At 44.0% G+C, this 27,400-nt stretch overlaps 2 protein-coding genes across 3 annotated transcripts in view; one reads left to right on the top strand and one right to left on the bottom strand.

The window, feature by feature from the left end:
- TARDBP (TAR DNA binding protein) overlaps positions 1-27,400 on the bottom strand; it is a 40,592-nt gene that overhangs the window by 2,664 nt on the left and 10,528 nt on the right. The gene's annotated exons all lie outside the window — the stretch shown is intronic.
- MASP2 (MBL associated serine protease 2) lies at positions 507-26,216 on the top strand. The gene is made up of 11 exons (XM_053400933.1): positions 507-1,145; positions 2,310-2,532; positions 3,253-3,430; positions 4,128-4,259; positions 10,386-10,582; positions 11,672-11,819; positions 13,101-13,219; positions 18,062-18,140; positions 20,742-20,879; positions 21,724-21,798; positions 24,604-26,216. Exons 1-11 carry the CDS (start codon positions 1,141-1,143, stop codon positions 25,377-25,379), a joined length of 2,070 nt encoding a protein of 689 aa, XP_053256908.1. The 5' UTR covers positions 507-1,140; the 3' UTR covers positions 25,380-26,216.

Raw genomic sequence — 27,400 nt, 5'->3', positions numbered from 1 at the left:
ATGGGCATGACTTAGTTCCGTTCATTTCAATGGATCTGCTCTGAACCGGTGCGGTGTAGTGGTTAGGGTGCTGGACTAGGACCTGGGAGTCCAGGGTTCAAATCCTCACTTGGCCAAAAAGCTCACTGGGGTGTCCTTGGCCCAGTTGCTCCTTCTCAGTCTAACCTACCTCACAGGGCTGCTGAGGGGATTACTTGAGGAGGGGGGAAACCACATACACTACACTTGGGCTCTGTGGAGAAAAAGAGAAGATACAAATGTGATAAAATAACTAACTAACTAACTAACTCACTCACTCACAGCTGGATATAATCCCTTTCTTCCTTTTTCGCAATTGAGGGACTGAAAGTACTGTGTTTAAAATAGCTAAACATGCAAAGTCTGCCTTCCGGTTGTGAATAGCACAGCTGAGGCTACACAATCAGCTTTTCCTCCCCTATTACCCATTAAAAGTCATGGTGGTTGAAAAGATCAGGGCTTTATTCCCAGGCTTTGTGAAAGGAGTCAACTTCTTAAGTGTGAAAGCACACATAATCTGGTGTCAGGTATATTTGTCTCTTTTCCTTAATATTTTTTTCTTTTCCTTTTCCTGTACTTAGTTGCAGAACATTGGATATATTTCTCGCTGTGTTTACCCATCTTGCACAAGAATGGGGAAGACCCGGCTGGCGAAACAGAGCTGCTATTGCCTCATATGCCTCTGCTTTGTCCTCTCCCAGCCAACCACCAGAACAAATCACGCGCTTCTCTACATCTCTCCCCACCTTTTTACCCTTCTGACTCTGCTTTCCACTACGCGGCTCAGCTCAACTTTTTCTCTGAAAACCTTTTAAACTCAGCACTTGCCCTTCGACTGTGTCCCACCTGAACTTTTCATTTTCTAAGAGAGAGAGACAGAGAGAAAGCAGATTGAGGAGTGCACATGCTTACTTCCAACTATCAGTCCTGTTTCATGGAAGCTATTGACCAGTCTGATGGGAAAGGAAGAGATAAAGGTTGGAGTTCAAAAGAAAGATAAATAACTGCTGAACAAACAGAAGGGTGGTTTGGTGTGTGTTTTCCCCCCAAAACAGTGCAAACATACAAGAGACAGCTGTTGATCCCAGAACACAAAAGGACATAAAGAGGGGCATTGCAAGAATGAGGTAAGTTCTATCCAAGATATCTTTCTGAAAGGGATCTGGAACACTACTAGATGTAATTTTGACAGCAAAGTGGAATTGATCCTTGTAGGACTGCTGCAAAATTATGAGACAATCAGGACTTTGCAGTCTGCTCTGTGACAAATTGAAGTATGGGTTGCATAGATTAAATTCACTCAGATTTCTTGGGCAAACCCTTAATCTGAGAATCCTGCAGAGCAGTGGTCTGTTTCTTGAAGTGAAGGGATAGACTGTACCTCTGCTGTAAGTAGCACACTAAAGGAAGATCCAATTTTGCAGCTCAGCATGCAGTTTGCAAAACGGAACTGGTAGTTCAAATCTCTTTTTGTTATCATTATAGTTCATCAGAACCCACTGATCAGATGTTTACTTAAGAAATAACTGACATACCTCCTTTTTTGTGAAGTATAAGCTTATTAATAGCTACCACTGGTCATGATAATTATGGTGTATGCATCTGAACACCAGATCCCAACAGTTGGGAGACTGTTGCTGTTGTGCTTAGGCCCTGCTTTGGGGGCTGATCCAGCAGTTAGGTTCTTTTAATATTCTTATTGCTCACCAAGTTGGGCCCTTCTGCTATTTTATTTTTAATCATAGTCACAAAACAACACAACAATGTTTCAACTGACAGAAAGGCAATATTTGGCAAAAACGATAGGTTTGATGGTAGTTGTAGTCCAACATGTTGGCTGCTCCTGGTGTAAACAGTTTTCCAAAGAAAATGCACGTGCATATCAGGAATGAGGAGCAAATCCATTTGGTTCACATTTTTAATGTTCTATAGATTTCACAGATCTGTAAGTCGGGGCACTGCATTTTGGGCAACCACCATGGGTGAGAGCTTAGCTCGGTTTCCATTTAAAGCAGCGCTGGTGCCCACCCCACTGCTAAAAGGCTGCCCAGGGGGCAGCAGGGAGGGTGAGTGGGGGGTTGTTGTTGCCACTGCAAGAAAATACTGCATGGTCGTGTGCCCATGATGGGGCCCTGCAGCAGCACTATGCTGGGGAACCCCTGAAGTCCGTTGCCAACTCTGCCTAAGTCTGGGTGCAAAAGGACGGTGTTAATAGGTCAGCCTACTTGGATGTTCATCTTGGGTTGAGTCAGCTTGGCCTCACCACCCTTTCTTCATTGTCTCCCCCGCAGACTTTGCCTCTTCCTCTTCGCCTTTTCCCATGGGGTGCTCAGTGACCTCGTCCAACTGGAGAAAATGTATGGAAGGATTGCATCCCCCGACTTCCCGAACATATACCCCAATGGCAAGGAGAGGACATGGAACATTACTGTGCCCCCTGGCTATGGTATCCGCCTCTACTTTACCCACTTCAATCTAGAGCTTTCCTACCAGTGCGAATATGACTATGTGAAGGTATGTGACATCATGTGAGCATGCTTTTAACAGGTAGTGTCAGGATTGCTGCCCAGGAAGCTCATTCAATTCAGACCCAAGCAACCAACCAAAGTGATATCCTTCACGCCTGGTTAATTTCCAAAGGACTCTTGTTTTCTCTGATCTCTTTGAATTCTTGCAAGTTCATTCCCCTCTTTGTGTGCAGAGGTCCCAGGTTCAATCCCAAGCATCATGTCCAGGCAGAATATACCTTGCCGTATGTCAGTGTAGATTATACTGTGCTGTGTGGTCCAATAATCTAACTCAACTTCTTCATGCAGCACGTATTTAAACTGTGGAACTCGCTCCCACAGGAAGCAGTAATGACCAACCTGGATGGCTTTAGAAGAGGATTGGGCAATTCATGGAGGTGGTCATCAATGGCTACTTGCTGTGCTGTTTATGCTCTGCCTCCATGGTCAGTGGGAGCAATGCTTCTGAATACAAGCTGCTGGAAACTACAGGAGAGTGCTCTCATGCTCAGGTTCTCCTTGGTTTCCCACAGGCATCTGGTTGGCTACTGAGAACTAGATGGGCCATTGGTCTGATCCAGTAGGCTCTTCTTATGTTCTTATAGTAGAAGGCAGCTTCCCATTTTCCTGGGATAACCACTGGCAGGTCCACTTAAGGGCAGGCAAAAAGGCGTTATCATTGCATTTATATATAGATATGTATCTCATTCATCTCCCTGCTTTCCAGTTGCGTTCAGGAGGGACGGTCTTGGCTACCCTGTGTGGACATCAGAGCACAGACACTGAGGAAGTCCCAGGGGACAGGACGTACCACTCCATCAACAACAACCTTGCTGTGACTTTCCGATCAGACTATTCCAACGAGAAAGAATTCACTGGCTTTGAGGCCTTTTATGCTGCTGAAGGTGAGAGGTTGGAGGTGATGTTCCTCTTCCATGCAAGCAAGGCAGAGTGGGCATGTCAATGGCAAGTGGTCATCATAGAAGAGTGGTAGAGCACATGCACTGCATTTCGGAGGTCCCATGTTCAGTTCTCAGTATCTCCAGGAAGAACTAAAATTTTCTTCTTGAAACCCTGGAGTTTCACTGGCATCTTTAGGTAGGGCTGGAGGAGACACCCATATGAAATCCCAGAGAGCTGCTGTGCTTCAGCATAGACATTACTGAGCTAGATGGACCAATGGCATGACTCAGTATTCAGTAAGACCCAGATTTGGGTGTTCGTATGTTTTTCTTTGCCCAGAAGAGGCCTGATTCTGCCATTACCCCATTTCCAAAGGGACCAGAGTAACTATTCTCATGTGGTCTAAGATGAAAAGATACATGCACCATGTTTTCCAGGGCTAATGCAGATCTAAACGTGCAAAAAATGTCCCAACTACATTTTACAGAGTAGACCCATTGAAATTAAAGGCCATTAGCCATGTCAGCCCTTAGTGGGGCTGGCATTAGGTGCAGCCCTCGGTCTTTCCACCCGTGGCACCATCTCAGCCCCTGCGTCACATATGTGGCCACACCCGCTCCCAGAAATCCCTCGCCAAAATGGTTGCAACTTGCTTTGGGAGAGCTACATCCAAGCCCGTTTCTCCTCCCTTTCCTCCAGACACTGATGAATGTGAACAGCTCCCTGACAGTGAGCCACTTTGCGATCATCGTTGCCATAATTACCTGGGCGGCTACTACTGCAGCTGTAAAATTGGCTACCGTCTACACAAAGACAAAAGGACCTGTACAGGTGAGTCTCTTGGGAGCTGGTGAGAGCTGCTTACAAGTGGGTTTTTAAAACAAACAAACAAACAAAAACCTGTTTCCTTGACCAGCTTAAGTTAGAGCTGTGCTTTATTTAGGTATTTGCTGATTGTTTACTTGTTTTGTTTAAAATTAAGGTGAGGAACTTTAGACCTGGGGGCTAAATGTGGCCCTCTTGGCTGTTCTGTCGGGCCCTTCAAACTCTCCCTACACCTCTCACTGGCCCTGCCTTGCACAGCAAGTAGATTTGCCTGGCTGGGATGTACTGTTGGATTCTGATAATGCCTCTTGCTTGACTGGATGGATAGAGACTGGGGTGTGTGAATATGTGTATAAGCTGGCCTACTGTACTAAAGTCAAACATACAGTTGTTGCTCCACCCACTTTTGGCTCCAGCCCTGCCCACCAGGGGCATGTGGCCCCTGGAGGGTTGCCCAGAAGGAAATGTGGCTCTCAGGCTGAAAAACGGTTTTCCACCCCAGTTTCAAAATTGTTATATAGTGCTCCCCAGCAGAGCTTCTAAGGCACTCCACAAAATTCAGATAAACTAACACAAATAAAATCTCAGCATTTAGAAAGAAAATACATTAAACTACACTAAAACCCACAGGTTGATTACCGGTTTCATTTTTGTTTTATAAATTAAGTTTCTAGGCCTTAAGACTGTAGGGATATTTGGAATACCTGAGGTCCAGAAAAAAGCTTAGAATTGTGTCGGGAAACCAATCAGCAGCCAATAGGTTGCATCCAACGGAAGGCCTATGTTTTAAGTCTGCAGTATGCTAGGCACAGTCTTTTATTTTTCTGCCACCCAGGAAGGCTTATTATTCACCAGCTCTTTTTTCTCTTTCCTTTCTTCTCCCTCTCTCCTCCCTTCTTTATTTTGCAGCATGAAATAAATAAATTCGCTTCTTCGCGGCTTAGGGAGAGATGGAGCTAGATGTGTCAACATTCCCTCCTGAACTGCCTGTAGCCTCGTGCGCAATCATACAGAGCGCTATGCTTGATCCGTGACTAGCTTGCGTCTTCTTCCTCTTCCTCCTGCCTAGCACTGTCTCCTGCAGCAAATAAAATGGCTTTCTCTGTTTCTACCAAGCTTTCTGCAAACCTTTCCTCTGCAGCCTCCGAAAGAACATAGGAAGTTGTAATATATTGAACCCAACCCACTGGTCCATAGTACGGCTTACACCAGGCTTCCTCAACCTCGGCCCTCCAGATGTTTTTAGACTACAATTCCCATCATCCCTGACCACTGGCCCTGCTAGCTAGGGATCATGGGAGTTGTAGGCCAAAAACATCTGGAGGGCTGAGGTTGAGGAAGCCTGGCATACACTGACTGGCTGCTGTTCTCCACAGTCTCAGGCAGAGAGTCTCTCCCAAGCCTACCTGGCACTCTCTTCCAGGAGCTATGATTTAGAGGCAGACTGCCTCCAACAGTGGAGGTGGAATGTAGCCATCATGTTTAGTAGACATTGTTTGCCTAACTTTTAAAGTCCATAAGCACACTGGAATTTTTGACTGCCTAGGGCACCACTTTTCTCCTCCCTTCCCCTCCCCTGGATAAGTCACCCTACAAAGAGACAAGAAGTGTACAAGTACAACTTCATTTCCCCAAGAGATCTGGGTAAAAGTTGTATCCAGTAGAATTAATCTAAGCCTTGAAAAGCACAAGGAGCCATAAAAAGGAAGTGGGAAAGGGCGTCATTTTTCCAACTTTTGCTTTCGCATGCAGGTTGTCCCCAGTTCAACCTCTGGCATCTCCAGCTAAAACAGGGGTGCTGAACCTGTGGCCTTGTTGGGTTCAGCAGTTAGGGATGATGGGAGTTGTAGTCCAACAAAAGCTGGAGGGCATGAGATTCCCCTGTCTCTGTGTTAAAATGATCAGATTAAGGGAAACACTATTCTGATGTCCTGGAGGGTCCACAGCAAGCTGGAGTAAGATAATGCTAGACTGTGTGAAGAAATAGTCTGATCTAAGGAAGCTTCTGAGCAGCAGTGACACTTTCAAAAACGTAAAATGTGTTCATTTTAAAACTTTGCTCCTTTTCACAAATTGGTCTTCAGGGCAACAGGCTGAGAATCATGTCTTTAAACAGAAACACACACACATAGAAAAGTAGAATGTCAAGGAGTAGCCTTTTATATGCACGAGCTACCTATATCAGAAAGATAATTTAAACATGGAAGTTCTCCCTGCCTGCAATGAAATGGCAAAAGCCATGCACGTCACCCACCCACTCCCACTTTGCTTTCACTCTTCAAACTCGCAACAACTTCCCAGTTACTCACTAATGTAATTCACAGCCTACTGTTAATTTTGGACCTAATGATCCAGCCATCCAGCCATCACGAGTTCACCAGTTGAGGCAGGCTCCTTCCTCAGAGTTCAAGTCTCTCGTGGGCAGTATAGTGTTACTCTAATAAAAATATAGGCCTAAGTGTAATTGAACACTCTCCCGGCGCCACTAAAGCCCAGCCAGTTTACAGCCGAGGCCGGTGTGAAAAATTGTCCCATTCCTCTTGCGCAAGCCATTTTTTCAAAAAACTGCTTTATAGATTTTTCTTGCCTGATCTGTGAAATAAAAATACAGCCCGTAATAAAGGCAGCTCCCTGTGGCCATATCCAAAGAGCTATAAAACACAGGAGAGTCAGTTCAAGCCGTTCCATTGTCGTGACCACAAGAAGCTGTCTGTTCTCACTGTGTAACAGACGGGGAGAGCTGGTCCCACTTTGTCCCATCAATTGTGACAAGGAGTGCTCTACAGAGCACGGCAGCATGAGCATCACAGGCACATATCGGGGAATGCTGTGACACCACTTGTGCCAACTGGGTAGCATATGTGATGTCCCTGCCTCATTAGTGCCGGTTCAAGAATGACTGTGATGGAGCAGGCATGTATTGCACAATTGCTACAAACTATGATGGCTATGTTCTATCACCACTGTCAGAGGTAGAATACCCTCTGAATACCAGATGGTGGGAATCCCAAGTGGTGAGAGCTGATGTTGCACTCAGGACCTGCTTGAGGGTTCCTATTAGAGCATCTGGTTGGCCACTGTGAGAACCGGATGCTGGATGTGGTTCAGGCCTTCAGGGCTCTACTTATTAGCACTATTGTCTACACTGACGGACCAGTAGCTCTTTAAGGTCTGGCTGGAGAGATTTTCAACCCTACCTGAAGATGCTAGGCATTGAACCTGAGGCCCCCGGAAAGTTGCTCAGAACAGAATGCGGCCCTCAGGGTGAAGAAGAAGAAAAAATCCCAAACACTGCACTAAATCCTCTTGTGATGTTGGCAGGATGTTTGAAAGTCACAGTAAAGAAAGAACTGCCTGACTGTCGACTGTCAGAAAGTCAGAGACAAAACAGAAGCTAACACCAGCATTTAAAATGTGGTTGGGTAAAGCTTGTTGAAATGGCACAAGTTGCAGAATACATTCAGTTATGCAATAGAAGGAGGGGAATCTCAGAAAGTCTGAAGGACAACCGGGTCTTATTTACAAACACTATGATGAATAGATATGGATTAGATATCAACTGCTACAATTCACTGAAACTAATTTAAAGCAGTATTAATGAGTTGTTATGAAGGCCAGTGTTTGCACTTAAATATTTCAGTGCGTATCTGCATTGTGCCATGTTGTTGGAGGAGCTAGCTACACCCCTGCCGACAAGAAAATAAAACTTTTTCTTTCCAAGGTTATATGTGGTCAAGGGGGAAAGAAGCAAAATAGAGGGAGTGCGGGAGAAGAGGCTTAGTACTTGAATGCCTTTCTGATTTTGAGTCATCTCGAGCTGCACCACTGCGAAGGCAGAAAATATTCCTGGCCTACGACTCAATCCTCCTCCATAAATCAGCAAGGAAGTTGCTGCAGTTCAGATTCAGAACCTGCAGCTGCCTGGCCCTAGCCAAGTACCAGGCGCTGTCAACAAGCAAGAGTTCCTTCAGGCACTCGGTAACCGATCAATCCTGCCTGCTGTGTCCAGCGGGAGATGCCATGACTCCGAGCATGACAGTCAGAGTTACAGCTGGATTTTGCAGAGCAAGGATGATTTCCACTCCTACACACGCCTGGCGACCAAGAGAGCCGCTGAGGGGTGGGTTGTATTTTTGAAAGCATCGGGAAGGAAACAGGGAGGGCAGCTGCCATCAGAATTGCACATGTAAATCAGTTGGGGAACCTTTGGCCTTCCAAATGTGGCTGGACTCCAACTCCCATCAACACCCCCTGCCCACCCGCCAGCATGGCCAATGGATCAGAGATGATGCAAGTTGTAGACAGACCAAAGATTCCCCACCCCTGATGTAAAGAGAAGGCATTAAAGAGTAAGATCACTGGTCTATCTCAGTGCTGTCTACACTGAATGGCAATGGCACTGTGGAGTTTCAGACAGGGGCTCTCTCTCTACCTGGAGATGCCAGGGATTGAACCGGGGGCCTTCTGCAGCCAGAGTAGGTGCTCTGCTACTGAGCTACAACCCTTCCCCTTTAAACAAATGGAAGGCCGATTCAAAGATGACAGTCACGTAGGTAGCAGGGTTTGCAGCTATCGGTGCTGGTTGCTGGTGCCCAGCTGGAAAAGGTGTACCAGAGGTCAATTAAATTGGTCAAGGCATTAAAGCACCTTCCCTGCATGGAGATGCTAAAAGCATATGGAACATTTTAGTTCAGGGAAACTTTGAGCAAAGCTGGATAGCCAAGGTCCACCATTGTTGGAGCTGATGGTGTAGCTCACAACTCCCACCTAGCAGTCGTGCTCCAAGCCAACTGGAAGGCACCAGTTTGGCGGAGGTGTTTTTTAAGTGTTTTTAGAATTATGAAACTTTTTTCCTCCCCTCCCATTTTCAGATTTGGATTGGGGTGCATTCAAGCAACTGATAAGCAATAAACTGGGGGTAGGGAAAGTGACATCCTTCGCAGAACTTCGCCACCAAAAGATGTTGCAGCAATGGCCATTGGTTAAATTGATTTTTTAAAAAAAGGTTTAGGTAAGAACTAATTGAAACCCCATTGAGATGCAGTATATTTCTACCCTGTGCTAGGGCCAAATGGAGGACTGCTTGATATGCCACACAGTACAGCTATCTCAACAAACGCTTAGTTATCTTATTGCTACTGACTGTTTGGCATTGGGGTTTTTATGTATTCATTGTATGTTTTGTTGGGGGGGTAGGAAAATAAGGGGAGACTAAATTTTAATTAGGGAGAGGGTCCCCAGCTCAGTGATAAAAGGATCTGCTTTCTATGCAGGAGGTCCCAAATTCAATCTGCAGCATTGGCAATTAAAAAGAACAGCAAATAGATGATGGGAAAGACTTTTCTGCCTGAGACCCTGGAGAATCACTGCCAGTCAGAGTTGACAATACTGAGCGAGATTATCTAGTCACCATTATTAAAGAATTTATGAATATTCATTAACATGCATCTCAAGGTGATTTCCAAACATACCATAAAAACAGATGAAATTGTTTGAAAAGCAGTACAAGAACTAAATTTCAGAAATTCATCAGACCTGCTATGATACCGAGGCCTAGCCAAATTCTTCAGAATTGAATTAACAAGTCATAGCTTTCTCCCCTTTTCCTTACATCGGACAACTATTTGCTTATTGTGGGGTCTTCAGATGTTGTTAGACTACAGCTCTCATTAAACCCAGTCAGCATGGCCAATACTTAGGGATTTATTATTATTTACTGCCTTTCATCATAAAATAGCAAGGCGGCTTACCAAATGAAATCAAAACAATGTAACAATCAGATATTTTTTAAATAGGAATGCCAAATATCCAGGAACTCCCCAAAGAACTAGCACTAAAAATCAGTGCTTGGGCATCCCATCAAGAGTAAGGGACAATGAGAGTCGTAGTCTGATAAAATCTGGTGGGCATTAGATTCCTTGTGTTCAAAACACATTCGGAATCCTTGAATACATTTGTACAAATGCATTTGAACTGATGGAAGACACCATGAGGGATCTGCAGGCAACAGAAAAGCAGGGTAAAAATGGCCTCATTAACATAACAAACTGCTCTTTTGACAAATAACTTTATAAATTTATTGGCTTTCCTGAGAAGAATTTGGGATTTATTTTCTCTCTCTCCACTTTTCAGCCAATTGCATAGATAAGGTGCTGACTGCAAGATCTGGAGAGATTTCCAGTCCACGTTATCCCAACTCATATCCCAAACTCTCCCAGTGCAATTATGGGATCCAGGTGGAAGATGGATACATGGTCGTCTTGGAATTTGTGGAAAGCTTTGATATAGAGACCCACCCAGAAGTGGAATGCCCCTATGACATCCTTAAGGTCAGTTGGACCTGCTCACCAAGTCTTCTACTACTAAAGAAACTTGTTTTCTGTACAGTCGGCACCAGTTAAGTTGTATCCAATGCTAGTAGTCCTATTCTGAAGAACAGGCCCAATGAAATTATCGTAATAGGCATGGCTAACTTAGGCCCAATCAGTTTCAATGGGTCTACTCTGAGTAGGACTTGGTTGGATACAATCCTACACCAATGAAGAGCTGAGGACACTGCAATGCCCCAATGCATGGCAGCAAATTGCAGTTACTTCTGGGGGCACCTAACTGGAATGCTTGAGCTGTTATCAGTTTTCACATCCGTCTTCCATTACAAAGAATTCAGATACTCTTAGATCCACACTAATGTACTGAGAATGTTGAAGTTGGTTGCATGTATTTATGGACCAGGTGGCTACAAAATTGACTTGGGGCAGATGGCTAAACTGGTGCATCCAGCCCAATTATCTACTCTAGCTGGTAGTGGCTCTCCAGGGTAGCAGCCCCCAGGCATTCCCCTCTTGGAAGCCCAAGTTATGTCTACCATAAAGTATATATCCTGGACCCCCTAAGCTAGTCTGCTGTCCCCTCACAGTAGGGGTGGGGATACTGTCCCACTGCCAGTGTTTCAATATTTGGGTGCCAAACTGGGAATCTTCTGTATTTGGAACCAGTAGCCCTTATCCCCGGAGTTGCTGAGGAAACTTTAACAAGCAAAAAGAAAAAAAACACAATAAAATCAGTGCAGGTTTGAAGGGCTCAGTCTGCCATCTTGATTCAAAACAGGCATCCAATTTTATGCAAGGTAAAACCCTGCTCATGAATCTCAGGAACCATCATTCAAAACTTGGTTACAGTATCTTAAGAGGTGCCCAAATGCATAGCGAACAAGCCATTTTCCAAAATAAACAGTAGATGGAAACGGGGGGAGGGGGGATACTGTCCTTTGCCTCAAGCAGCAAAGTGCTACTGGTCACCCCTGGTTACCTGACAACAGCTGCTGGCCTCTTGAGGCAAGCAACTTAAGAGCCAAACAGCTGATACTCGATCAGCCCGTGATGGAAGAAAGGTTGGGATGTTTCCCTTCACTGTTTCAGATCAAAACACCCAAGCAAGAATTTGGCCCGTTCTGTGGGGACACCCTCCCTATGAAAATTGAAACCCGTAGCAACACCGTCAACATCCAGTTCACCACAGACCTCTCTGGAGATCACACAGGATGGAAAATCAGATATACCACAACAGGTAAGATTATCGCTTTGAACCAAAGAGCAGACAGCAGTGAAGTTCTGCTGGGTACACATATCATTTCCTGGCTCCTAGGGAGCCCTGGGAATGGTAGCTCTGTGAGGGGGCCAAGTTATGGTCCACCAGCTCTGGGGCACAAGGATGCCAAGCTGCAGGAAGCCACAGGATCCTGAGGAAGCTGCTTCTTATTAGCTGTTGGTCAACTGGCTCAGTACTGTCTACCATTGTGACAGGAAAGGCATAAGGTAGGGATACCAGCAGTAAGTGCCAATGACAGGCAGAGCCACCTGCTGACTAGCTGTACGTAAGGAGGAAGGCAGGTGTGAGCTGACTGAGAGCAGACCGAGGCTGTTGAGGCTGGGCCCCAATTCCCCTAATAGATCAGCTTCCACCTTCTACTACTCTATCTGTTATCAGCCCTCCAGGCTCTCAGGCAGGAGATTTCTTTCCCCATCATGGATGTTTTAAGAAATAATGCCAGCTGGAGACTTGTCCCATGTCTGCGCCTTCTAAGGATGCTCATTTTCCTCCCCAGTTCTTTAACTATCAACTGGTAAAGGACCTAAAGAAGTTGTCCTATATCCAGTGCTATTTTTCTAGAAAAGAGGTGCTGGAACTCACCATCAATGCCTTCCTTGATCTCTTAAAATGGCAATGGCACCCACCTGAGAGTTGCCAGAACCCACCTGTGCCAGAACTGAGTTCCCCCATGTTCTGGCTGAAAACCCCCCTGCTTATACCCAAAGTTTATCAAGATTTGTAATGGCTACGTTGGGTGGCAATAGTTCTCCAGGGCATGCCCAGGAATGAACCTGGAACCTTCTGAATACAAAGCACGTGTTACATAACTGAGCTAGGTCGTTCCCTACACAGGCTAAAGTCCATCTAGCTCACTGTTGTCTAATCTGAGTAGTGGGCAAGCTCCAGCAGGGCGCTTATTATTTATATATGCTCCTGCATTTTTTGAATTACAGCTCCCATCATCTCTGACCATTGAGTCATGCTGGTGTGGTTGATGGAGCCCAACAACAGCTCAAGGGCCACAGGGGAGCCGCAATCCAGAGCTAGATGGACTAATGCTCTTCTAAGGCACCTTCCTATTCACAACACAAGCAACCGCAGAAGGAACAAATTAGCCATCATTTCAACTGTGGGGTTAAGCAGGATGTAGTGTGAGAGCGCCACCTCCCCCACATATTAGTATGGACGCAAGATTTGAATCTGCTTTGACAGGAAATGGCAATGAGGTGTTTTTTGTTGTTGTTCAACTTTCTGCAGCATTGCCATGCCCCAACCCTGAAGCGCCACCCAATGGCCACATCTATCCAGTGCAAGAAAAATATATTATGAAAGAGTCCTACAATCTCTCCTGCGATATCGGCTACGTACTCTTGGAAGTAGGTAAAACCATCCCTTGCGGTGCACATGTGAGCATATGGGTATACTATTTAACTGAGGAACCAAAACAGCTTTATGTATTCACAGCAAATATGACTTTCCGAGTGCCATGGCCAAAACAACTTGAGGGAACGCCAGCCTTGGGAGAGAGAGGAGGAGACTACTTAGTGGGCAACTGGGGGTGGAAAATCAGGGGGTATGGAATGGAGTATCCTGGAAGAGAGCATGGCTGGCTAGATAGCATATCTGCACCTAAGACTGAGGCATAAAGGCTTGAACTGGCCTCACGTTATCAGGCAAGGTTCAAGTTTCTTGTACTAATTTGCAAGGCCCTTAGCAACTTAGATCCAGGATACCTCAAGGACTGCCTGATCTCTTATATCCCTCCTGGATCACAGATATTTTGGGTAAATCGCTGTTAGCTGGTCTCCCTGTGGCTCCAGGGCCGTAGCTAGAGGGCAGCAAAGTGGGGTCCTGCCAGGGGCACAAAATCAGCTAAAAATATGTCTATAAATAAAAATATTGATTACTGCCTCATAAGAAAAGGTTTTAAATAGAGGGCGAATTGAAGGGGGGGTTGAAGAAGTGGAAAAAAGAGCTAATTTGTCAGTGGCTAGGGGGCACAATCTGGACAGTTCTGCCAGTGGCGCAAGATCCCCTAGCTATGGCTCTGCGTGGCTCAGAGGTAACAATCGGAAGTCATACATTTAGTAGTGTGGGTCCAAACCTATGCAATTCCCACTGTGGCTGATTTTAGACAGGCTCTCCCCTGCTGAACATAAGGCACTTGACAAACCCCCTCTAAGTTTTTGTCATATTGATCCAACCAAAGCATATTTAGAGTAGACCCATCGGTTCTATTCGGGGGGTATGCAGGGGTATGTGTTTTCGGGGGGTATGCATACCCCTAAACATTTTGTGAATCTAAGTTTGGCCTCATTGAGGGGCAGTATTTCAATAGGAATAGGAAAATGAGCCCCTTCATGGATCACTGCCTTGCCGTGGCGAAGGGGCTTGAAGAACTCAGAGAAGCTATGAACTACGCCGAGCAGGGCACACAAGATGAACAGGTCATAGTGGAGAGTTTTGACCAAACGTGATCCACCTGGAGGAGGAACCGGCAAGCCACTCCAGTATCCTTGCCAAGAAAACTCCATGGACAAAGACAACAGGCATATAAAAGTTATGACGCTGGAAGATGAGCCCCTCAGGTCGGAAGGCGTCCAACATGCTACTGGGGAAGAGCGGAGGGCAAGTACAAGTAGATCCAGAGCTGATGAAGCGGCTGGGCCAAAGCCGAAAGGACGCTCAGTTGCGGATATGCCTGGAAGCGAAAGGAAAGTCCAATGCTGTAAAGAAAAATATTGCATAGGAACCTGGAATGTAAGAACCATGAACCTGGGTAAGTTGGAGGTGGTCAAAAATGAGATGGCAAGAATAAATATTGACATCCTGGGCATCAGTGAACTAAAATGGACGGGAATGGGCGAATTCAGTTCGGATGACCATCACATCTACTACTGTGGGCAAGAAACCCGTAAAAGAAATGGAGTGGCCCTCATAGTCAACAAAAGAGTGACGAAAGCTGTACTGGGATGCAATCTCAAAAATGATAGAATGATCTCGATACGAATCCAAGGCAGACCTTTTAACATCACGGTAATCCAAGTTTATGCACCAACCACTGGTGCTGAAGAAACTGAAATAGACCAATTCTATGAAGACTTACAAGACCTTATAGAAGTGACACCAAAGAAGGATGTTCTTCTCATTATAGGGGATTGGAATGCTAAAGTAGGGAATCAAGAGATAAAAGGAACAACTGGCAAGTTTGGCCTTGGAGATCAAAACGAAGCAGGGCAAAGGCTAATAGAGTTCTGTCAAGAGAACAAGCTGGTCATCACAAACACGCTTTTCCAACAACACAAGAGACGACTCTACACATGGACATCACCAGATGGGCAGTATCGAAATCAGATTGATTATATTCTCTGCAGCCAAAGATGGAGAAGCTCTATACAGTCAGCAAAAACAAGACCTGGAGCTGACTGTGGCTCAGATCATCAGCTTCTTATAGCAAAATTCAAGCTTAAACTGAAGAAAGTAGGAAAAACCACTGGGCCGGTAAGATACAATCTAAGTCAAATCCCTTATGAATACACAGTGGAAGTGACGAACAGGTTTAAGGATTTAGATTTGGTGGACAGAGTGCCTGAAGAACTATGGATGGAGGCTCGTAACATTGTACAGGAGGCAGCAACGAAAACCATCCCAATGAAAAGGAAATGCAAGAAAGCAAAGTGGCTGTCCAACGAGGCCTTACAAATAGCGGAGGAGAGAAGGCAAGCAAAATGCGAGGGAGATAGTGAAAGATACAGGAAATTGAATGCAGATTTCCAAAGAATAGCAAGGAGAGACAAGAAGGCCTTCTTAAACGAGCAATGCAAACAAATAGAGGAAAACAACAGAATAGGAAGAACCAGAGATCTGTTCAAGAAAATTGGAGATATGAAAGGAACATTTCGTACAAAGATTACCATAATAAAGGACAAAAGTGGTAAGGACCTAACAGAAGCAGAAGACATCAAGAAGAGGTGGCAAGAATACACAGAGGAATTATACCAGAAAGATATGGATGTCTCGTACACCCCAGGTAGTGTGGTTGCTGACCTTGAGCCAGACATCCTGGAAAGTGAAGTCAAATGGGCCTTAGAAAGCACTGCAAATAACAAGGCCAGTGGAAGTGATGGTATTCCAGCTGAACTATGTAAAATTTTAAAAGATGATGCTGTTAAGGTGCTACACTCAATATGCCAGCAAATTTGGAAAACTCAGCAGTGGCCAGAAGATTGGAGAAGATCAGTCTACATCCCAATCCCAAAGAAGGGCAGTGCCAAAGAATGCTCCAACTACCGCACAATTGCACTCATTTCACACGCTAGCAAGGTTATGCTTAAAATTCTACAAGGAAGGCTCAAGCAGTATGTGGATCGAGAACTCCCAGAAGTGCAAGCTGGATTTAGAAGAGGCAGAGGAACCAGAGACCAAATTGCAAACATGCGCTGGATTATGGAGAAAGCTAGAGAGTTCCAGAAAGACATCTACTTCTGCTTCATTGACTATGCAAAAGCCTTTGACTGTGTCGACCACAGCAAACTATGGCAAGTTCTTAAAGAAATGGGAGTGCCTGATCACCTCATCTGTCTCCTGAGAAATCTCTATGTGGGACAAGAAGCTACAGTTAGAACTGGATATGGAACAACTGATTGGTTCAAAATTGGGAAAGGCGTACGACAAGGCTGTATTTTGTCTCCCTGCTTATTTAATTTATACGCAGAATACATCATGCGAAAGGCTGAGCTGGATGAATCCCAAGCTGGAATTAAGATTGCTGGAAGAAATATCAACAACCTCAGATATGCAGATGACACAACCTTGATGGCAGAAAGTGAGGAGGAATTAAAGAACCTTTTAATGAGGGTGAAAGAGGAGAGCGCAAAATATGGTCTGAGGCTCAACATCAAAAAAACGAAGATCATGGCCACTGGTCCCATCACCTCCTGGCAAATAGAAGGGGAAGAAATGGAGGCAGTGAGAGATTTTACTTTCTTGGGCTCCATGATCACTGCAGATGGTGACAGCAGCCACGAAATTAAAAGACGCCTGCTTCTTGGGAGAAGGGCAATGACAGGCCTAGACAGCATCTTGAGAAGTAGAGACGTCACCTTGCCAACAAAGGTCCGTATAGTTAAAGCCATGGTTTTCCCAGTAGTGATGTATGGAAGTGAGAGCTGGACCATAAAGAAGGCTGATCGCCGAAGAATTGATGCTTTTGAATTATGGTGCTGGAGAAGACTCTTGAGAGTTCCATGGACTGCAAGAAGATCAAACGCATCCATTCTTAAGGAAATCAGCCCTGAGTGCTCACTGGAAGGACAGATCGTGAAGCTGAGGCTCCAGTACTTTGGCCACCTCATGAGAAGAGAAGACTCCCTGGAGAAGACACTGATGCTGGGAAAGATGGAGGGCACAAGGAGAAGGGGGCGACAGAGGATGAGATGGCTGGATAGTGTTCTCGAAGCCACAAACATGAGTCTGACCAAACTGCGGGAGGTAGTGGAGGACAGAGGTGCCTGGCGTGCTCTGGTCCATGGGGTCACGAAGAGTCGGACACGACTAAACGACTAAACAACAACAGGAAAATGAGAGTACCCCTAAACATTTTTGGGGGGACCACTGGTTCTAATAGGTCTACTCTGCATTAGGGATGGGCAAATATTGTTTTGTTTCTTGTTTTTTCAGTCTTAAGTTCCATTTTCCTCACTACCATATCAGTGTGTGGTTAATTTAAAGGCTATTGGAATATTCATCAGCATTTAATTGTGAATTTCCCAATACATATTTTTTTATATGCAATTAAACCTAATGTGCATTTTGCAAAGCTATTTTCCTTATGCAATGTGTTCTTTGCATTATTCTTAGTAATTTATTTAGAAGCACACATTACATTAGTCTATGCATTTTACTTGGCTGGAGAACTACATTCCATAATTCAGAGAAGTGCAGATTTTAAAGGAGAGCCATGTTTCAGTTCACATATTTCAGAAAGTGTGAATCAAGTAAGTATGCCATTAAATGAAAAGTGAATCAAAATTCTCTCTGAACCCTATCTTGGACATAACTAACACTGAATATCACCCATTATTGAAAACTAACAGCAAACACGTTCTCGCAGGCTGAACTAGACATATTTCCCCACCGGGGAAAATCCATTTGGGCTGTCAAAGCTATGATTGTTTTCAAGAAAATAGGATTTCTGTTTTCCTCTTTCCCTCCCACAGAATGAGATGATTGTGGAATCTTTCATGGCGATATGTCAAAAGGACGGCTCCTGGAACAAGCCAATGGCTCAGTGCATCAGTAAGTCAATGCGAAGGAGTGGGTGGAGGCAGGTCTTTGGATTTGTAATATTCAGATGGATTACTGGTTTAATTATTTCTTGTGGGAATCCATATTGTGTTTGACAGAATGAAGCAGTCTTGCACACAAAAAAAGCGTAGGAGGCAAAGCATGCTTGAATCAGAGCATAATAAAATTTGTTTAAATTGGAATATTATCAGTGGGAGTACAGATCAACAGGCACCCAAAATTCAGCTGCAGAGTTGCTATCAGGGTTTTAAAAGTTTCCATCATTTTCTTCTGGCAGGGCTCCTACGCTTTTAATGGAAAAACCTGGATTTTTCCACTTGTTTTTCTTCTTTAATTTGATTTTAATATCCAAAAGCCACCTTGGAGATGGGAAAAAGTAGGAAGCTGTAAAGTTAGTTATTTTATTGACAATATTTAGGCTGCGCAGGAACAAGAGTTCTCACTGCAGCTCCAAAATGTTTTATATTTTAAATACTTTACGTAGGCTTGCCATGTCAGGAAAATTCCTGACAAGTCCTGTTTTGGGGTGTAAAAATGGCATCGGGGCAATTTTGCCGAATCAGCAACATGATGGAAAAAGCAGCAGAAACAGCTCAAAAAGTTTAAAACCGCTATTTTTGGGTTAGGTTTAAAAAAAAAAAAGCCTCAAATTTGTGGGTGGCAGGAATTTTACTTTTTGAAATATGGCAACTCTATTTTGTGGACTGCAGCCTTCAGAATGAAGAAATCCAAAGCTTTGGGGTCTTTATAAGATATCTGCTGATTCCCCTTTGAATTTGGATTCTACTGGTTCAGTTGTTCTATAAGGACAGGACTCCGGGGTAGATATCAAGGGCACAATTCAACAAAATGAGGAGTGGACAGGTCTCTTGAATTGCCATCCAGAGCATGATCAACAAGGAGAATTGAGGCAAACAGGTCCCACCACCAGCACCTGGGTCAACATGGGCACACTAAGAACCACCAAGGCTGACACTGATTGCCATATATTTCCCCCCCAAAAAATGTTTTATAGTTGGGGCAGCTCCCTGGGCATGTGCATGGATGAGTATGGATTATTTTTATTACTTTAAAATATGTTTTAGCCCTCCCACCAACAAAATGGTTGTTTATTCAAAAGTTGAATGTGATTAGCATGAGAACAGAAGAAGCCAGCTCCTCCATTTTATTCCTGTAGTCATGATGGTGCTCACTGGAGCATGTTTCATTAGGTTTGGAAAACTTTTTAAAAAAATCAAACTCATAATCAGAAATGTAGTTCTTGTTGCAAAGCATGAAATGGCAGTGAAGGGGAGAAATGTTAAGTGTGTGCTTCACGACATGGCCCTTCAACAAAGAGTCTTGTAAGATCATTGGGCAGTAAGCAATGAAGGAGTTCCATTAGTTAGCGGTTAACAGAACTATATAGGGACGCGGGTGGCGCTGTGGGTTAAACCACAGAGCCTAGGACTTGCTGATCAGAAGGTCGGCGGTTGGAATTCCCGCGACGGGGTGAGCTCCCGTTGCTTGGTCCCTGCTCCTGCCAACCTAGCAGTTCAAAAGTACGTCAAAGTGCAAGTAGATAAATAGGTACCACTCTGGTGGGAAGGCAAATGGCGTTTCCGTGTGCTGCTCTGGTTTGCCAGAAGCGGCTTAGTTATGCTGGCCACATGACCCGGAAGCTGTACGCCAGCTCCCTCGGCCAATAAAGCGAGATGAGCGCCGCAACCCCAGAGTCGGCCACGACTGAACCTAATGATCAGAAGTCCCTTTACCTTTAACAGAACTATGATGTTAGGTAACTTTAGATGATGGACTCTAGGGGTAGTATCTATCTGTACCACTTTCTTCAGCAGACTTTTAATCTATCTAACTTGGATGTGCAGCCTACAGTGGAAAAACCTGGATTTTTCCACTTGTTTTTCTTCTTTGATTTTAATATCCAAACGCCACCTTGGAGATGGGAAAAAGTAGGAAGAAAACAGTCTGCAATGGTAAAGGATTTGCTTACAAGAATACAATGGTCCCACAAGCGATGCTTGCTCCCACACGCTGACCCCCTACTTTCCACAGGTCTACTTTTAAATTCAAAGGCTGACCTGCTAACGTGGTAAGCCCATCTGTGAACCCACCGCAAGTGTAGGGAGTGAATGCCCATATAAAATGTGTGTGCGAAATTGCATTTTCACTAGCACCAGTTCATACTGTACTGGTAAGATACAGGTTGAGTTAAGAACATAGGAAGCCACCCAATAGTACTTCTGTTTATCCATGTAGCTGAAGATTCAAGCAAGGATATTTTTTGTCAACTCCTATCTGATTCTTTGCACTAGGACAGCTTATCTCAATATAGCATCCTCCAGAGGTTCTGAACTACAATTCCCATCAGCCCTGAGGCGCACAATATGGGAGCTGTAGTCCAAAACATCCATAAGGTAGCTAAGATGCAGGAGGTTGTTCCAGATACCAGGGACTGAATATAGCACTTTCTACATACAAAACAGGTAACCTGTTACTGAAAGCTTTGGTTCTTTTCCCGTCTAGCTAGTCCTAGGTTTCCCTCACCCAGTCTTACAAAGCATTTTAAAACTGTTGTTGCTCCATTCTTTTCAGTTGTTGACTGTGGTCCAGCCGAGGACACAGCAAACGGTGCACTTGTGTACGTCACAGGGCCTGATAGAACTACATACCAGACTGAGATCAAATACAAATGCAAGAGCCCCTACTATGCTCTGAAAGCCGGACGTTCTGGTAAGAGAAATGAGTTTAAGGGAGCATGGGCTTGATACGCACATCTTTAAATGTAAACCCCATTGTCCCAAATGGGACAATCACACTAGGACCTACTTTGCAGTATTCTTGTTTAGCCAGCCATGACCTCTTTCAGGATACTCCGTTCTATCTCCCCCTGCAGTCAGCCAGCATTCCATGGCCACTGAGCCTTCTTCGTTGGGCTGTTTTACGGTGCTTCCATTTAGAGGTTTCTCCCCGGCTTCCAAAATGTTCTGCCTACTTCTCCAAATGTTTAGTCCTAACAAGCCTGAAGCTACCTCCTTTCTTGGGCTTGCATGGTGTCATTTTGGCTACCAGTGAATCAACACTTGAGGGCAGAGTTCTCTATTGGTCTTTTATGATATCGCATCAGTGTTTAGTCATGCCTCTTGACTGAAAAGCAAAGGGCCATAAATGTATCTGTAATGGGCTCAACAGTGGTTGACATTTGCATGCATATCCTCCACCCAGCAAGTGGTTGTGCTGCTGTGATGTCACAGCATGTTCACACACATAATCCAGAGTCACTGCAGCATACCCGAGTATTCCTCAACCAAGCAACTCATGATTATCCAGCCAAGACACCTCACGGGGTTTAGGGAAGATAAAAATGCAAAACTGGTAGGAAATAGATTTACATACTTAGGAACAGCAAAGTCTGAAAGAGCTGGATTTTTCAGTGATTTGAAGAAGCCAGCTGTATATTGGGGGCACATTTAACAACATTTATATACCTCTTGATTGTAGTAAAACCTCCAAGCAGTTTTATTGTAGAGTGCTTTGCTCTGTGCAGACATCTAAACTGCTTAACTTTTTAATGTAGACAGGTACCTGTGCGCCCCTGATGGCTACTGGAGAGATTCCATGGGAAACAAAGCACCTCCTATATGTGAGCCAGGTAATGTATGAAACCACAGGTTCCCCACTCCTGCCATACATAGCCAGGCGACAATCCACAAGATAAATGGCCTCGAAAAATCTTGTTTTCTCCCCCTCTCCAAATTTACTTCAGAAGCTGAAATATTTTTGACTGATGTTGAATGTATGAAGTACTGCATCCCATTTTGTCACCCTCACTCCCACCTCAGTTTTGACCAGGAATGGAGAACCTGTGGTTCTCTTCAGCCCCATCCACCATAGCCAACAGCCAGGGACAGTGGAAGTTACAGCAGCTAGAGGACCTCAGGTTCCCCATTCCCAACTTTTGTCTTCACAGACTTTAAAATGGTGCAAAGCAGCCTTTATACCTTATCCTACCCATCAGCCCCCTTTCTCTTAACTCATCCAGAGCTAGAGGTCCAACATCTGGAGGGCTGAATCTTCCCTACTCCTGACCAAAGACAATGCCATGTCCCAAAAGAGAAAGTTACAGCCATTGAGTTAGAGGGAGATGTTGCAGGCCATCTAGCCCAACTTCTGCTCACTGCAGAAAAATCAAAAGGTACAGCACCTTTAACAGATGGCTGCCTGGCCTCTATATGAAAGACTTCCAGCAAGGGAGAACCCACACCCCTCCAGGGAATTTGTTCCATTTTTAAATTGCTTCCACCATCAAGAGCACTTGCTTAATGTTCACTTAAACTCTACCCTCCAGTATAACATAAAACCATTAGATCTAGCCTTGCCTCCTAGGGTAACCAAGAACAAATCCCCTCTTCTATACAACCCTTCAAGGTATCTGAAGAAAGCTATCATGTTCCACTCAGGTGGAATCTAGACCATATAAAAAACACGGAAAATGCTTTTTTAAAAAAGTTTTGAAAAATATATTGAATTTGCCATAGCTCGCCATCACCATCTAGTGTCACATTTGTATAATGCACTTTACAACACACTTAAAACATTATATTTGCAGCTGTATAGCTGCCTCCATAGCCTTCTGTTGTTCAGGCTAAAAAGTATCCAGTTACCAAACAGTTCTAGGTAATACAATTTTTTCCCTGCAAAAGGGAAGGGAGAATGGCCTATCTTAAATTGTTTGTGTGCCACCTTTCATTTCAAAGCAATGGCAAAGAGATCTACAACAAAATGAGTAGCATATATCAAAAACATAATGAAAAAGTCTTCACCAAAACTGCAGTAAAAACCCCATTGCAATCAGTTAAAGTAAGTAGCCAAAAATGCCCGGAACTGGCATTAACACCATAAGGATGTTACTACCAACAGGAACACACAAAAATCAGTATCTCCCTTATCTCCAAGAGATTATTCTACAAAGTAGATGCCACAATGGAATTAGCCATTTATTCTCCATACTACAGTGGTACCTCTGTTTAGGAACGCTTCTGGTTATGAACGCTTCAGGTTATGAGCTTTGCTAACCTGGAAGTAGCTGCTCCTGGTTTCGAACTTTGCCCCAGGATGCAAACGGAAATCACGCGCAACAGCGGGAGGCCCCATTAGTGAAAGCGCACCTCATGGTAAGAAGGTTCAGCTTAAGAACGGACCTCCGGAACGAATTAAGTTTGTAACCAGAGGTACCACTGTACTGTAAAATTGACAGCTTGAGGCTGGGTTTTTTTGTTTTCAGGCATACTGCATCTTTCAAATGAGATCAACCTTCCACAACTTGCTGCCCTCCAGATGTTTTGACTACAGCTCCCATCAGCCCCAGACAATCTGGACAAGGGTCAGGGATTGTGGGAGTTGTAAATTCAAAATGGAAACATGGGATTACCATGAAGTGTTCTTCTGGTCAGCAGGGAGAGCAGAACATGCAAGAAATGATTAAAACCTCTTCTAAAAGACAGAGTCAACAACACAAAAGAGTGTTTACTGAGGCCCTCAGGAAAAGGGAACATATTCCCCAGTCCCATCTTGGCCATAGCTTTGAGGAGAAAACCTCCATACACTAACTAGAACAAACACAAATTAAAAGCAGTACAGAAACAAAAATGAAAGTCAAAAGGGCCACAGAGGAAAAATGCCAGGACCCTAAATAAAGAGGAACTGTGTAAATTTGAGCATATAAGGCAATTCACATAACATCTACACACCAGGTTTAGCTCATTTCTATATATTCCAGACAACTGATTTCTTTGCCTACAGAGGTTTCGAGATTCAAGCCCCAACATATCCAAATAGATATGAGAAACCTCCTGACAGAAACCCTGGACTCACTATCAGACAATGAAAGTCTATACTAGACACCAGATGTAGGGAAACTGTTTTAGGCTAATGGCCATGTAGCCTTTGGGTGAGTGCACTCTCATTTTGACCCCTGGCCTTGATACTCCTCATCCCTGCTCCAGGCAATATTGAGTTAAATGAACCAAATGTCCAGCTGCGCACCAGGCATGCATATTATTCCTATGAAAATACCCCCAACCCACACATGATGCAACCCTCCCACAATTGTGTTGAACACAGGTAGGGAACACAGGTAGGGTACTCCAACTCAGAAGCTCCCAGCATAGGGTAAACTACCCTGTTAAGAAATTGGCCTGACATGCCAGCTTTTTCTGGGCAGAGAATTTGAAAAGGACAGAGTACAGGCTGTCCCTCACCTGCCCAAGCCACTCCCCTCTTTGGATCAGGCTACCATTCTACAGCTGTTCTCACTTAAAATTCAGGACTTCTTTCAGAAACATTCATTTTCAACTATAAGCAATATTCATGACAGTTAAAAGTCTTGCTTCTCTAATGGAACCCTAACACTATTCGTTCTCTCTCTCTCTCTCTCTCTCTACGCCCCCCCCCCAAGTTTGTGGAATCCAAACTTCAAATACTCTGAAGCGCATTTTTGGTGGAAAGAAGGCACTGCCTGGCCAGTTCCCTTGGCAAGTTCTGATCACTAATGGACAAGGAGCAACTGGGGGTGGAGCTCTTTTGTACAACAACTGGATCTTAACAGCTGCCCACGTCGTCCCAGAAGCAGACGCTTCGTCCTTGACACTGAAATTGGGGCTTCTAAGAAAGCGAAGCACTCACTACCACCAGGCCTGGGCAGAATCTGTTTTTGTGCATGAAGGGTTTACCAACGATGGCATCAATTTTAACAATGATATTGCTTTGATCAAACTGAAGAACAAAGTCCCCATTAATGCAAACATCACTCCCATTTGCTTGCCAGGACAAAGCAGCAGGTTCCACATAAACACAACCAACACTGGTGTAGTAGCTGGGTGGGGGAGAACAGAGAAAAGGATGCAGTCACACAGCCTGATGTACACTGAGCTAGATGTGGTTGATCCAGAGAAGTGTAAAGCTGCTTATGCAAACCAGACTTTGGAGGGGAAGCAACTAGTGTTGACAGAAAACATGTTCTGTGCTGGATATGAACAAGGAGGAAGAGATTCCTGTAGCGGCGATAGTGGCGGGTCACTGGTGTTTTTTGATGCCGAAACAAAGAGGTGGTTTGCAGGCGGCATTGTGTCCTGGGGTCCTCCAGAGTGTGGTTCTGCAGAGCTGTATGGTGTATACACTAAAGTGATCAACTACATTTCCTGGATTGAAGACATCATTTCCCAAAATTCTTGATTATTATTTTTTACCATTTCATTTGTATCACATTACCAAGAAAAGCTTTACACAGAATTACAATTACGCAAGAAATAAAAAAATATAGTACATTAACTGGGACTTCAATTTTAGGTAAATATGCCGAAGATCAAGCAGTAAATGCTTCCAGGTTATTCAATGTACAGCAGAACCCTGTGCATGTTTACTCAATATCATATGCTACTGAGGGAATTCAGTGTTGTGAGCTACCGAAGCAGGGAAGGTAGCATGTTTTCAAAGAAAATGAAGCACACTCCATGTAAAATTAGGTATCATTTCACATGCCTCTCGTGTGCTTGTTCTACTTTTGGGGAATAGGGGGGAGCTGTCCCCCCCCAAAAAGCTGGACCTTTAAAGTTGTTTTTTTTCCCTACTCCCCTGGAGCAAGTGCCATACAACAGTTTCATAAGTTCAATGCAACATGTTTCTTCTTCCAAATTTAAATGTTAATAAAAAAAAACAAATGTGTGCACTCTATTGCTCTCCTCAGCAGAGGTACATCGGGATTTCTGTTCCTTCTGGGGATACACGAGTGGGTCTTAATGACCATCTGAAAAGTTTCCTATTAATGATCCTCAACAAAGAGTTATAAGAGATGTAATATGTTGATCATCACAACCAGATGGTTCATAGTGGTAAAAGAATCCAGTCCCTAAAGTCACTTAGTACCTCTTAGTGACATGCTTCAAGATTCTAAGCTGTTGCTTTTTTACCACTTCCATTGCCAACGACAATATTACCTTCTACAAATTCCTCCACTCACTGTCCAAACTGCAGGCATTGGTCCTAATGGTATTAAACTTCCTTCCGGAACAGATTAAAGAGCCCAATCTTAACTAGCTGGTGATTAAGTTCAAGGGCTTCGTTTTCTGTTTTGTCAATCTACATCTAGTAGCTCCCCAAAATTATGCAAACTCTGACAAAGCTGTAGCACCCATGGAACTCCCCTGTGCCCTACTACTGAGAAAAGATTTCAGAAACTATTCTGTTCTTATAAGCAGGGTGTACTGACAGCCAAAACAGATACATACAGCTCAGAGGAATAGGACAAGACCCCCAGAGGTGTTGTTTAATCAGCTGCAACATTACATTTGCAACTGCTGAGACCAAAGCACTCCAAGACTCAATTCACACCCACACAAATTTGGACCGCAAGAGGAAATTGTCAACACTACATCTATTTGAGTAGCATCGCCTCAGTAATTAAGAGATGCTCAGTAGGTAACCGAAATACACAAACACATTTGCTCACATAGGGCCTTTGTTAAATTACTATGCTGTTTATTACTAAATGAAGCTCATTAGCAAGATAATCCTTCTAGCGGTGTTAAACTGACTGTGCTCCTTATTTGACACTTTAAATCACATTAGCATAATAGATGCAAGTCTATTGAAAGTTAAAGCAAAACAAGACTCGACACTCAAGTTATGAGAATACCTTTTATTAACTTGCTTTAACACACTGGTGGAAATAAAAATTAAAGATATGAATAATGTTTGAAAACATTTCTTAATACACTTAGGTATCTGAGGGAGGGGAGAGAAGAACCCTTAGTGATCTACTGGGATTAAAATATCACAGCATGTGTTCCCCCTTGGCCCTAAACTTTTTTAAAAAAAGACAAGTTAAAAATAATTTAAACCATGCCAGCGATGTATTAAACTTACCCTTATGATCCTTCCCGAGATGACACAGTTTAGCCTTTGGAGGTCCGAGAATACCATATTAAGTGTTACTCAGCAGCAGTAGCTGGTATTAGTGCAAGTGCTAAAATGCAAAATTCAGATGGTACAGAGTTTGGCAATGGATGTGACTTAGGTGCAGAAAAGGTTAAGCAATTTATTCAAGAATATCTGTTCTCTGGAATAGTCAGATTTGTTTTACAATGAGAGGCAGGTGCTGGAGTATGTGTGGATTTTAGCATTAAACAGCAATGCCAGTATGAACACCCAACAACACGTTTTAAGTGTCCATATCAGTCTTTTAAAAAGAAAGAATA

Source organism: Podarcis raffonei, chromosome 8 (assembly GCF_027172205.1).
Source record: "Podarcis raffonei isolate rPodRaf1 chromosome 8, rPodRaf1.pri, whole genome shotgun sequence".
NCBI classification, from domain to species: domain Eukaryota; kingdom Metazoa; phylum Chordata; class Lepidosauria; order Squamata; family Lacertidae; genus Podarcis; species Podarcis raffonei.
The sequence above is the reverse complement of the archived record's forward strand: the minus strand, read 5'-3'. Positions and strand labels throughout refer to the sequence as shown.

Coding starts and splice junctions, on each gene's coding strand:
- MASP2 (XM_053400933.1), top strand. Junction 11,820..13,100: donor AATCAGATATACCACAACAG/GTAAGATTATCG, acceptor AACTTTCTGCAG/CATTGCCATGCCCCAACCCT. Junction 20,880..21,723: donor TCTGAAAGCCGGACGTTCTG/GTAAGAGAAATG, acceptor TTTTTAATGTAG/ACAGGTACCTGTGCGCCCCT.